We start from the raw sequence: 14,215 nt of genomic DNA on the forward strand, positions 1-14,215 counted from the left end.
AAGCACGGGATTACATTGAAGATACACAGTTTTCCCAACAGAACTTCAAGCAAAACAGGAGTGGAAATCTTCACCACAAACCACACAAACTACCTCCTTATTGTAGACTGCTATTCGGCCTTCTGGGAACCAGATGATCTGTTGGACACCACTGCAGCGACCATCATACAGACTAAGGAAACATTTCAAACATCCAAAACTGAGGCAATGAACCCCAGACTATGTATAGGGACTTTGCGCAATTTACCTATGAATGTGATTGTGGTAAATATCACATCACCAACATACCTCGGTCAGTCAAGTGGCAAAGCCTAACTGGCAATTAAAATGGCTAAGATTATATGAAAGAAAACTCTAAAATAAGGGTGAAACAGAGGGCAATGTGGACTTGAATGGAGAAATACTCCAACATCCCACAGATTCCCTTAAAAAAGATGCTATACACAGCTTGGTGTGGAGACAAGTGAGCACTTTGGTGCCATATCAGAACAGAACAAGCAAAGTGGAAGATGAAAACTAAGAAAAAGGAAGACTGATATGCAGAGATCAAAGCCTGTGGTGATAAACAATAAGCTTCCAAAAATACAAGGTGGAAAATTTGAAAAGCTCAAATCGTAAGGCCAAATGAAGCAGATGGCAGACTTAGGTACAATCTTTTTTCTAGGATGGACAAGGACAACTGTGCCAAATTTGGCTCAGTTATTCCTGGTTCTGGTTTGGTTCTAGCTCTTTTCTTAATAAGAACTGTTCTAAGAAAAATGGACTTCCTCTTTGTCATGTCCTTGCCAAGAAAGAAGGAAAATTATCTCAGGTGGCCTAGCCCTGCTGCCACTTAGAAGGATACTGGCAATTGCCCCGTGCACTCTGCATAGCACTGTCTACGTTTGGGTAAGAATCCAGTTCGGGGAACGCCTGTCATGCAATGTGTTTCACATAAGCTTCTAAATACCCTCTTGATTTTTTCCACATTAAAGTGTCTTTTCTCCTATTGATGAAATAACCTCTATAAATCCACAGACCTTAATGGCAGGGTAGATCATTAAGCTTACATATTTTCATGATTAAAAGTCCTGTTGTTTATGTCTAAGCTGTTATTTACCAGGGGAACTTGGATCAGTCTAACATTCATACATTAAAAATTACCCTAAATGCCTGCTGCAACCCAGTGACTCTAAATTCAATTAAAGGCATTTTTCTAAATCTTAAAAATATTTTCCTTCTTTATTTTGTGTAATAAGCTCTTGAGCAATTTGCTTTCTTAACAAAAACGTTACTTTCCCCACTGTCTGCAGACACTAGTTTGTTATTACTTGGTTACTGGCATTAATCTTAATGATTAAGGAAAAAAAAGCAGGGGAGCAGTTAGCTTAAAAAAAAGATGCATAGGGATTTGTACAAAATATTTTATGAACTGATATGACAAAAAGCAGGCAAATCAAATTTTGGTTACCCATCTCTGACAAAGTTACTCCAACATATTTCTTAAGAATGAAAAGTGATATAACAATTGACAGTTGGGCCAGCCTCAACAACCATGTTTTTAATTGACATTTCAGAGTCCTCCCCGTTCTCATGTACCTTTCACATTCCGGCATTGTTCAGCATGCCAAAACAGTAAACCCTCCTGAGCCACATTCAGATTTTGAGCCCAAGATAGCTCTGACGGAAAACATTTGCGAGAAAAATTAAATTCTTTAAAGGAGAGCTTCTTAATGGTGAGGCAATAACTGCTGAGCATGTTGCTTACTGATACATAAGACCCTTTCATAAGCATTAGGAAAGGAAAGAGGACATAGTAGAAACTGCCACGATGGAGAAGGCAGGATATCCTAGTGACGGGACTCTGTGCTGAAAGGACACATGGTTCTACTTCTCTCTTGGCTGCTGAGCTACCATTTAATCTCGGAGGAGGGAGTTCACCTCCCTGGGTCATCACCCGTCTCTTCTTACCATAGGCCTGACCACAAGAAACTTTGATGATAATTGAAATGAAAATAACCGAAAGAATTTAAAATCTCTGACTGGTAGGTTTAAGTTTGTAAGAAGCCAAATTTTAAAAGCACAGTCTTTCAGAGAGATTCTTCCATCCATTTTTCACGTGAAGGTACCCTTGTTTGAGTACGGGGTGGTGAGACATGTGAAGTAGTCTGTGACAACTTCATGATGCTGTCCCTCCTTCCCCAGCTGCACACATTGTCCTCTGGGAGAGTCCAATCACAAGGGGCTGGTGGCAGAAGTGGGGTCAGAAAAGAGATTGTGGATGATGAGAGTATCAAAGGATTTTCAGGAAATGAGGAAATTTGATAAGAATACAGAGACAGCTATTGTCTGCTCAGATGGACCCTGCCTTTGCTGCCAAGAGATTTCCTTAGACTTAGGAATTAGGAAACTTTTACAAAGAGCAATTCCTAACTTAAAAGTAACAAATAAACTAAGATAGACAGATCTAAGAGGACTTGCCTAACTTCGCTTTGCAGACCAGCAGCAGAACTGGGAAAATATTCCAATTTCTGATGCCCAGACTAGTTTTATATTTGCTACGTCACACTGGCTTTAGATTTCAAGTGGTCATTTCATAAAAATGTTCCCTTGACTCACTGATTACAGTCCGGTAACCAACTAGAGAAAATAAACAAATCTGAATTAGTGGAACACACACACAAAAAAAAGATAATTTAACTTACACAATTATCTTCTGGTTTGTATTTATATTCCACTTCTTTCACATTTTTCAAATTCAGTGTCTTTGCTCTGTAATCAATACACAGAGACAATCTGTAAGGTAAATCATTAGTAGTCTTGAACAGAAACAGGAAGACACACACCCCAAAACTACAGCATAGAAGTTGCGATGATGTAGTCCGTATGTATTTTTGTTCATATAGAGTTTATTTTTTATGATAATGATCCAGTTAAAATGTAAAAAGCACATTTTAAAATTATAATATATCACTTTGACAATATGAATAATGGAAATTTCTGGTAAATAAAATCTTAATTTTAAGTTTCATTAGTGTTTTATAGCTGGCAAGAGAGCTATTCTCAAGTAAAGGTAGCTAATATATAATCTACAGCTTCAAAAGTACAGAAGTTTAATTAATATTTTTTACCTGCAAAATCATATTGTAAGGAAAGGAAAAAAAAGACATCAAATAGCTATGGGTCATGAAAACTAAGGAAGTTTTATTTGTCATTAAAATTGACACATCTTTGTATGATGAAGCAGAACATTGCACTCTATCTATCAAAGTGGGGGACTTAACAGGAAAAGCCAGTATCCCTATGCTTTCTACAGAGCCAATGAAAAGAGAAAGTTGCCTTGAAAAGGCAGCTCAGTGTAGGACCTTCTGCTCTGATACATCATTTGCAGGAACACATTTAACTGCAGAACAAGAAGACTATGAAACTAGTTATCATCTGAGCTCTGTGCCTAAAGCTAGGCAATGGAAATAATCCCAGAATACAAACATTTAATGCGTCAACGTGCAAGGAGTATTTGCAGGTACTGGGGTTGGCTAAATGAGGCTTGCAAAAGTCAGCTGTTCTCTCCTGTTTGCATAAACTGAGGCGTAGCTGCTGCTGGTTTTAATGCATTCTGATGCATAACATGTACCACGTCCAATACTCTGGCATCTGAACAGAAACTTCACGATAAATCATCTACGGTATTCTTCTTGCTTCACTTTTGCTGACACTTTTGCCCACGACTGGATGGCTTACTGCATGTTCTCTTGTTAATCTTACCTGTGCAGTACAGTTTTTAAGGCTGTTAGCTTGTTCAGTGCCTTTAGATTGCATGGACAATCATGTGCAACTTGACTGAAGACCACAGAAATCACTGGGAAGAGTCTTATCTACTTTAATTAGTGCAGGTTCAGACTGAGGTCTCTGCTAGATCAGACAACAGAAGATCGTGCTATTTTGTGTCAGATATCTCTCCCTTTCTGCTGTGGCAGAACCTCAGACATCCAGGCACAGGGTGTAAACAACATGAAAACTTACCTTTTCCTTTACTAGCAGAATTTACCAAAATTTTAGTTTGCTGAGTAGCAGAAGGTTACCAAAAAGGTACTGATTGATTCAAGCAGAAACCATCTTCCATAATTTGTAATTGCCTTGCAATTTTGAGCTATTTTCATGCTGGTTCTGCAACTTATTCTATGAGAACAGAGCTATGCACAAATGGTTAACACCATTAACTTTAACAAGCATTGAATCAAGCTGTCTATATTGTACTTAATTTCAGTGAGATTCAATGTTCATGCAAACAACTGCCTGCAAGCAGCAAGTCATTTGCAGGACTGGTGAGCTATGGATTAACTTCGTAGCACAAAGTGATCATGAACCTCAACTGATATTTTCCTTTACTTATGATCCAAAGTAGCAAGTGGAATATATGGAAAAGAATATATGAATTTGTATTGGCTCTAGTTTCTTTGTCCTGGCTTTTCTAATTCATACATAGAATTTATAATGTACTTTTCATTATACATTTGAATAGTTGTGCAAGTTCATTAATATATATTAGCAGTGCAAATGTCAATTATCAACTTCTGTGCAACATACTATCTAGGAGTTTATAAAAGGCGCTTAGTTACTAAAGCTTGCCAGAAATACTTTCTCCAGGAAATAAATATCTACTGGAAAAAAAAATTATATTATTGATATTTCTGTTGATCTTATGCTACCTTCACCTAATCAGTGATAGAGATGTCTAATACTAAGAGAAATCACAAAATAATGCTATGGTATGTTTTAGAGATCCTTAGCCTACAGTAAATGCACAGGTGTGACTTTTCCTTTTGAATTGTCTTATCTAGTAATTTTCTGCAACTAAAAAACTGAAGTTTCATTTTTAAATTTAGTGTACCAGATTACTATCCTGACCCTGAAGCAATGTGCCAGAAAGAAGACATAACAATGTGCTACTAGAACTAGAATTTCAATAAATTTATTTCTCACCTGGGAAAGCGGAAAATCACAATTACTATAGTGCAGACAATGCCATACAACAGTCCCACGTTAGCAGCAAAGCATATTGTAAACACGTAGGTACTAACCCATATGCTCTTTAAGGAGGGAAACAGAAAGAGGCGATTAGTTTCAATTTTTGTTACAATGTACATTTTATGAATCAGAAATAAAGATTTTAAAAATGAAGATGGTTTCACAGAGGTGAACATTTGGATCTTTGAACTGGCAAATATTGAAGACTAAATTAGCGATTAAAATAATGCCTCCCCATGGGAAGACACACGTGACATGACAGTAGTCATCCCAATGCTCACAGACGTTCCTTTCAGTTACTTAAAATAGCATATGTAGTTGCGCTAACAGCATAATTCAGAATGAACTCAGTTGTTTTGTAAAGCCTGTATTTTATTTTTCACATTGTAAGCTTTTGTCACCTTCTTCACTGCACACATTTAAAATCCTCCTTTCCTTTTACACAATGGGGTACCCTAAAGGCCACGTACAGAGAGCTTTTCTCCCACTAATTGTGTAAGTGGGAATTCTAATTTGCAAGGAGGTTAATTAAAAGTGGCATTTATCAGAGTACAGATGACTAAACCAACTCTGTAACAAATAAAAATTATTGGGGAATGAATTTCTTCACATGGAAAGGGTGAGATTTCAGATTACTTCCCATCTTTCAATATTTGATTAATAAAACTTTGGATTCATTTTAAATACAATTTTAAAAAATACAAAGAAACATATCTGAAACAAAAGTCACTTTGAAAAGGAATTTAAAATATTAAAAACCCAAAAGATTTTAACATTTCAAATTTTTTTCTTAATCATTTTCTAAACAGAAATGATCACACATATTTCCATACTACAATGATGTATATGGCAGATTTTACAATTAAAAGGAGAAAAGTACAAATTACTTGATTTCTTATACCAACCTAATGTCAGCACATATTTCTTTCTTTAAGGGAGCTTTAAGCAAAGACTGCCACCTAATGTTTCTATAAAAAATGTTAAAGAAAAATGGAAGGTATTTTCACTCCTCTGGATATACTGATCTCCACAGGTGCCCGTTTCAACAATTACAGTGCTTCTTGTTAATGTTTGCAGAGGAAAAGATCACATTACAACAGCACAATCAGTGTTAAAATTATCCTTTCTGATGCTTTCACTTAGCTCAGGAAAGCCAGAGACAATAAAATACTTTCAGCCGAACCACAGGAATTTTGCTCAAGCAGATTTCAGAACTGTTATTTTATGAATTATAAAATGTAAGCCATACCATACTAATTTGTGCTTCACAGAGGACGGAGTGTTACATGACTCTACTGAGAAACCTTTTCCTCCCTCATCTTCAAAATTTTAAACTACTGCAAAAGGTTTCCACGGCACGGCTGCTAAGTAAAGAGGTAGTTCATTCTTTGAAACAGTGCTCAACTTCCAGTTATATTTTATGACATCTTATACAAATTGTTTTGTATATATTTGCAAAGAATACCTTTATGAGCAACAAACATTGAGTTCTGATTAATCAGTGAGAAAGTAATTCTAAGATTTACAAATCCGATATAAATTTATGAAGGAGCTTGCTGGACATGAAAGGGCTAACAGAAGTACTACAAACCTGAAATTCAGATGGGATCAAGAATTAGCCCGTCCTGATAAGGCTGAGCCCTTGACAATGCCTGAGATCAAGCAATCCACTTCAGCTGCAGACCTGAGTCTCATCACATCTAACTAAATCACTGCTGCAAGTCCTGCAAAATTCTTCTGTCTCAGCAGAAAACACAAAGCATGAAAACCCAATACACAGGAAGAATCAAAGCCAAAAATGTTTAAGTACTGCTGAGTACTAAGCAGCCTCATATCCCACATCTAAACTGTAACCAGAGACTGCCATTGTTGCAGAGGATGAGCCAAAACAATCATATTCTCATCTGTCAATCACCCTTTCAGTGCTTTGTATTGGCCTGGAGTCAGTACTTTTTTAGGTAGGGTAGCATCAAACTTGTAGAAAGAAGTTATGTTGATCTGATAGACATTTTCTTAATTCATGGGTTGTCACAAGGTTCAACAAAGAAGTCATAAAAATATCAAAGTTTTCTTTGGCAACTTACTTCAAGATGGTTATTGTATATTCCAGGACAGATAGACTCTAATCAGTCTTCAAATCTTAGCAATCATGTATTATAGGCACGTTATTCTCATGTCAAAACAAAATCCAAATATGCTTGTACTGTATTAATTTAAAAAAAAAATATTCTAAAGAGGGAGAAAAGAAACAAGTAGGAGATATGGATTTATGTTGAATTCTGCATATATCAGAAAGTATAAGAAGCACTGAGAGGTACTGTGACTGTACATACAGCAGCTGCCTCCGAAACTCTGTGGTCAGTGTGTTTCCATGTAGACCTTTTCATTTCATAAGGTCTACCCATCCACCATTGAGGGGAGTGTGAAATGGGAACTTGGTGGGAAAAAAAGCATATAAATAGGTGAAGTGGGAGAATACTCTCTGAGCCAATGGCTAAACAATGCAATCCTAAGATACTGTGATACTAAATGTTTCTGTACGACTTCGAAACCAGATTATAAACTTCCGTTTTTGTTGCAAACTGTTGCAAACAGCTATTGCCTGTATGGGTAGGGTTCATTTCACTTGGCATTAACTATCTCCTGCACAGACGTCTACAGCTGGGTGAGCTGTATAAATTCCCACCGTAATCAATAGAGACCCGGTTATCAGAGTGAGGGGAATTTAGGATGCAATTCACCTGACTCCTACCTGATTACGCTGCTGCCTACTTCAGGAAGAGATGAATCTACCCTAAAATGACTTGATTGACCAGCTCTGTACTGTCTATAATGCGAGGCTGTGATGACTTGTTCAGATACAGAGGCCCTTGCTGCAGTCACCAGCATGTAGCCAGAAGAAGAATCCTATTAAAGTCCTGTTCATTCAGCAGGTGCCTTGGCAGAGAAGATACTGGAGTCCAGGAGGAGGCTCTGGCTCCAGGGAGGCTGCGTAGCATGCCCATGCTCCCACGACCTTCTGCAGACAAATGACTGATGCTTGCATATGTCCTGAGGGCACCCTTCATCAAAACTTACGATTCAAGTGCGGAAGTGAAGACCATTCCAGCCATAAAACAGGAACTGCTTAATAGTAAAGTGATATGGTAGTTCTTTAATATATTTTTTCACAAGCATTCCACACACAACGGTTGAGAAGGTATTTGTTTGCACAGACTGCCCTGGAGACAGATGGACTGATATAAATATTATTCTTTAAAAAGAATTTATATGGTAATCACACTTTCAATAGATTAAGCATTTGTAAATTCCTTCCCACCCCATTGAGACTAACTACAGCAAAACTAATATAACTCAGGGTAGCATATTCACTAATGTGGGAAGGATAGAAAATCTCCCTAGGATGTCCAAAGCTGGAAGCCTTCGTGTAAAATCATCATCATAGAAGAGATGCCTTCCTACTCTTTGGAAAATTGTTTATATAGCAAAGCCCTCAGTGCTTTCTCATGAATCAGGGCCCCTATGTGATGAATACATGAACAAATCTAAAAGTCCATCTCCCTCCTGGGGATAATATATTAAAAAGTTCTAAAAATACATGAAATTGCACCAGTGAGCTCCAAAATTCCATGGAACATCCTCTCTGGGCCCCCTACTCCAGTCTATTTTGACAAAATAGATTGACAGAGTGGCGGCTCCTTGTCTTAGAAACTCACACTGGCAAGATCTTGGAGGACACTTGTCAAAAGTGAGAACCTCCTTGTTGGATCTACTTTAATTTCTGAATTAGTAGCATTCCTTACATCCTTATATATTAATATATGTGCATACACTTACAATTCATACATCCATAACTACTTCTCCCATCACAGCACCATGGAGGGAATGTGTAATTTTTACCATAAATTGTTGCCATTCTTTCTGCTTTACAAGTCAGGTATACAACTCAGCTCTGCCTCAGCTGTGGTCATTTCCTGGCAAAGTCATTTGTACAATTTTTAACATTTTTTTCTCTTTAAATGCTATAGTATTTGTCTGTTGAATACCCCAAATCCCTGTTACGTAATTAATTCGTGACAATTCTATTGTCATTTTTCACTTGGAGGGTCATCTTCTGAGATACTTTTTCCTCATCTTTTGTCAATTTCAAATCCAACTGTTAACGGCAAAAAGAACATTTTTCTTCAGCAGTCTATTACCAGGCAGTAGTCTTTGCCTAGTTTAAATGGCTGCAGCTCATCTGGGATGCTCAGCCTTAAAAACAAGAGTTAACAAGAACTTCACTGGCCTTTTTATTGGTACTAGGGAAGTGCACTGTCAAGCTGGAGAATAAAAAAGGGAAGTTAGTCCTGCATAAGAAATTAGGCTTGCAGGAAGGATATGGAAATCAACTTTTGATCTGAGGACCTGGAGAGTGAGATACACTTACAGAAGGATTCCAGATCAGCTTCCTGGTAGTTCCCCAAAAGTAGGCAAAAAATTCAAGACAAATCGTTCTCAGGTTAATGTACAAAACACAGATAACACAGGAATCAACACCTTGGAAACAGCCAAAAGATGAAGACAGCAGAGGGAGAACAAATACTGTTATGCATATAGTTATGTATTTACATATATAGTGGAATAGAGCCATTATTGATCTGAAATTACTGAAGTCATCCAAGAAGGTGTAGGGACTGACAGAAGACCTTAACTGAAGCAAGAGACCTTTGAAGTTCATATGAGTGCTGTGAATGGCAGGAAAGGGCTCTTTGGAATAAGGGCAGTGGGGTTCTAGCTGGAAAGAAATTGAATGTGATTTGAGAGGTGGGATGTAAAAACAGAATATTCCTGCGGGTTGATAAAAAACAAGTTTAAAGAAAACTGAAATAAATATATGTAATAATATTCAGCTGATAATATTTAGTACTAGCTACTTAGGTCTGTCAGCCTAGCTGCTCCTTTGAACTCAGCTGCTCCTAAACATTAAATCTGCAGGAAAAAGCAATCCATGGCTGAAAGGAGAGATGTCATAGACTCACAGAATATCATGAATTGGAAGGGACCCATGAAGATCATCAAGCTCAACTGATGAGCTCGTACCTTTCAAGCTGTACCTTTTACATTCAACAGGATTATGTTTTATAAAGAACTAATCAACAAATAAATATTACTCAGCCTGTTTGTGTTCAATGAGAAGCTTAAAGAAGTGCAAAGGAACAAGGTAACAAAAGCCATAATATTCTGTTTCCATGCACTCTCATTTGCCAGACCTATAAGCATAACAAACCTGACTTCTATGTTACATGACGCATGCCCTTCAAAGAATCAGTTCCAGAAAGGACAGCTGCTAATTATTTCCAAATGTATTTTTTAGAGTTTCTATCTTCAAACCACTTTGAATAACCTGGGTAATGGCACTGATTCATTTCCAATGTGCTGTCAATTGCTGGGGTGGATCTTTTCAGGCCAAAATCAACACCAGTGTAGTTACTCAAATCACTGGGCTTGGTGGGGCTCCTCAGACCAGGCATCAATGTAAGATCAACTTTTATAGCCTTACTTTAGATGATGCTATTTAAAGCAAGATGATTTACCCTTTCAGGCTAAGGACTGATGGTACAACTACTTGAAGATAAATCATTGTTAAAGTATGTCCAGTCAAAAAGATAAACCAGCAAACTCTCCCTGTCTATAACCTTTCTTAGAAATAATGACAGATGTCAGAGATGTAATAACTAACTACTCACCCATCCTTTTCTGCCAAAACCACAAAAGCAAAAATCAATTAGGCTAGTTGATCTATGAAGAGCATCAAGAGTACTGAGCTTCCAGAATATCCTGCTGAAAAACTTAACTACTTATTACCTCAGTGCACTGATAGAGAAGCTATATCTCTCTCCCATAGCTACCAGTTTTCTCAAGTCCACTGTCCCCAAAATAATTCTTGATACACATCATCCACCCCTTGGGACACTGGAAATCTAGGTTAAGCTGAAGACCAAATACAGTATAAGTGGTAGAAAATATTTTCAGAATTTTGCTGCTTGAGGAACATAAGATTTCATGAAAGATAGAGCTTTTCTTCTGGATGATACAAAAAAAATAACTGTGACAAAATGTGAAAAATCTCACATAGCCAAACTTATTGTTTACTCAGCTTTGCTTTCCATACTGAAATCCAGTACTCTATAAAAAATGTTTTATTAAGTCTATACTTACTATTACTGCTGTAAATACTAAATCACTGGTGAGTTCAACAAAGTCCAGTATTACCTCCAGTAACCTATATCTCCCACCACAGAGGAGAAGGATATAGCCAAAATACCTTTCTGAATATTTGTTAACTGAAACTGCATAAACAGAAGCTGCAAAAGCTTTATGGGATGTCAATATGTATTTATGTAAACGGTTAGAGGCTTTACCAATACATTCAAAAACTCCTACAGAAGAGAAATCTAGAAGTCTTCCTAAACATCGACTCATCTTTAATATTTGCTAGGAATTCTATGCAAATGTCAGACTATTCAGACTTTGCATTAAACTAGATTTTTGTGCTATGACTCTTTCCATCTATCTGCTTTTTCTGATGTATTCCTCCTCTCATACTGCAGAATCTTTCATTATGATCAAACAATAGATATTCTGTTTGCAAAATCTGAAAGAGTCAAGCCAATTTACCTACAGCACCCTATGACATGTATCTTTCTGCATCTCTAGTGTTTCCAGTTCTGTTTGTCCTGTACGGTCATTCCATATGCCCAGAGGACAAAGATACCAGAATCTCTTTGATAATACTACAATAAGAAAAGCGTGCTAACCAGCCAGAGAAAATACACAAAATTAGACACACATCTGCTCAGATTAACCTGATCTGTCTGTATACACATCTTTTAGCATTAAATTAGGTTTGATTCTTTATCATTTGCTAAAATTCCATTTTTTTAATACAATTGACATTACAGATGATGTTATTCTGAGATAGAAAATAAGTCGATAGTACACAAAAACCCTAATAATAATGGCTTGCACTTCTCTCTTCTAGGACCGTAGAACTATTAAAGTTTATTTAGCAGGTATTTGTTAAAGGGTCTCAGGAAAACCTCCTTAGATTAAGTTTCACTTACCCAGTCTATTTTATCCACATTCCAATATTTTTTTAAATCACGGAACTGCATTAGCATCCCCTTCAAGCCCACAACAATAATGCTTGCTAGCACACACTGTAAAGAAATAAAAAACAAAAGCCATTTACAGAATTGGTAGTGAAAACAATGCTCTTTCTTCAATTTAGCAGTCAATATTGTAATTAAATTATCAAAAAAATGAAGTTAGTGTTTCAAAAATGGGACAAGCACAGGTGTCCTTGTGACACAAACTTAACAGTATCAAAACCATTTTTTTTCCCCTGAAGGCAATCTATAGGCCACCTAATTGTGAGAAAAAATGACAGAAGCTTCAGGACTTCCCAAGACTCTCCAAGTGTCACCAGACCAAATACATTCTGCCATAGTCTGGGAGACTCCGAAGCAAATCAGGACTCAACTTCTACACAGTGAAGAATTTTAGTTCCCCTTCTTCACCTTCTTCACCACCTAGAGAAGGCCTCTAGAACAAAAAATCCATTAACTTTGAGGCAAACAAAATAATTTGTTGTTCTCAAAATCAGAAAGGAGGAGGAGATGGATGAAGAAATCATCTGGAGCCAAAAATGATGGAGTACAAAGTGATGGACTTGCAGTGCATAGGTGGGGAGGGCTGAAAAAGCATAGTAGAAAAGAAATAAAATATCAAGAAAGCAACATACGAAAAGTTTTTTTTTAAAATATGGGGAAAAAAGCCTACAGGAAACCAGTCAAAATTTACATATAAACCATATAAAAAAATGAAGGGACGAAAGCAGTATAGTAAGAAAAAAGACATATTATGTACCCCTCTTCAAGTGTCCTTACTTTGCATGGTTAAAATAAGCTATAAGAAGATCTGTGTTTGAAAAGTGAGAACCTTCATGTGACACTTTGTAAACAATAGCACAAAGTAAATTTAAAACACAGTTGAGTTAAAATTTCATGTACAAACATGGCAGAATTATGGATAATTTGGAGCTGTATTTTGCATCTTTGACATGTCTCTTGTTAAAAGTAACTATTAATTTGTAATATCAAAAGCTAGATATAGCTTATGTGAAAACACACCACGTTGCTTTACAGAGTCTTAGCGTAGAAGATGTATTCCATGACAGAGATATAAGAACACCTCATAATCTTCCTGTAATTAAGCTTAGATCACTATCTACAGTCATTTGTGTCAAATTTATTTGAAAAGCAAAGTCATACATCATATTCATAACTGGAGAAAAATTGTGGATCTTCATTAATTTCTACCACACTTTGTCAATTTACAAATCCACAGCGATCTGAATGTATATTTTTCATAAACTACATGCCAAAAGTAAGTAAAAGGGAAATACTTTCTTATATACTTATGTGATAGCCTATATATGCAACTATATATTTGTGTAAAATCTATATGTATTACGTTGTCACCTCTGTATTTTATGATTTTGAGACTTGCTGTGCCCTTACTATTCTTTCTCCCATTGAAATTAAATAGAGCTGTTTTAGAGGTAGTACTATCTTTTTCTGAAATAAATTAAGTCATTAGAAAATGTTTTACATAATCTTTAAAAAAGAAAATAAGTACCCTACCATAGGCAACCAGTACAGCATAGGTCCAATTGCATAGATCACCACAAGAATTAATGCGCAAGAGATAAGGCAAGCCACCTAAAACAATAAACAAGAAAAGCAGATCATTCAGTCTAACAAAAAAAAATATTTAAATGTGTGGAAATTATCAAATATTGTAGACAAAGTCAAGAATGAGATGTTGAAGATTAGCTATTAATGTACCTATGGATTGCAGGTGCATATAATTTCAGTTTTAATCTCTGATGATTACCTTCAGCCAACTACAGTGAAAACATAGTGAGAGATCTCAACATTTGTGCTTGACCCTGCTGACAGCACACAGACACAGACCACGGCATCGCTTACACACTCGGTTATTAAATGGAGCGTGTGTGTGCAATATCTCATCCCAGAAGTTTCACAGCACCCACTGTCATTCTGCAACATATTTATAGCCATGCACCCTATGTTGCACTAAATAACAGATCTGTCATAGCACTGAGCAAAAATTGTACATGGAGAACTGTGTTGTCATTTTT

General features: G+C 36.6%; 1 protein-coding gene across 1 annotated transcript in view; it reads right to left on the bottom strand.

Annotated features, from left to right (window-relative positions):
• The window catches only part of SLC26A7 (solute carrier family 26 member 7), a 71,422-nt gene that overhangs the window by 11,756 nt on the left and 45,451 nt on the right, over positions 1–14,215 (bottom strand). The window contains exons 9-12 of the mRNA XM_075140632.1: positions 13,695–13,772; positions 12,114–12,209; positions 4,963–5,069; positions 2,685–2,775 (exon numbers count right to left, since the gene is read on the bottom strand). Coding sequence (XP_074996733.1) covers positions 2,685–2,775; positions 4,963–5,069; positions 12,114–12,209; positions 13,695–13,772 — 372 coding nt within the window. The remainder of the gene's footprint in view (positions 1–2,684; positions 2,776–4,962; positions 5,070–12,113; positions 12,210–13,694; positions 13,773–14,215) is intronic.

Source organism: Calonectris borealis, chromosome 2 (genome assembly GCF_964195595.1).
Source record: "Calonectris borealis chromosome 2, bCalBor7.hap1.2, whole genome shotgun sequence".
Classification (NCBI taxonomy): domain Eukaryota; kingdom Metazoa; phylum Chordata; class Aves; order Procellariiformes; family Procellariidae; genus Calonectris; species Calonectris borealis.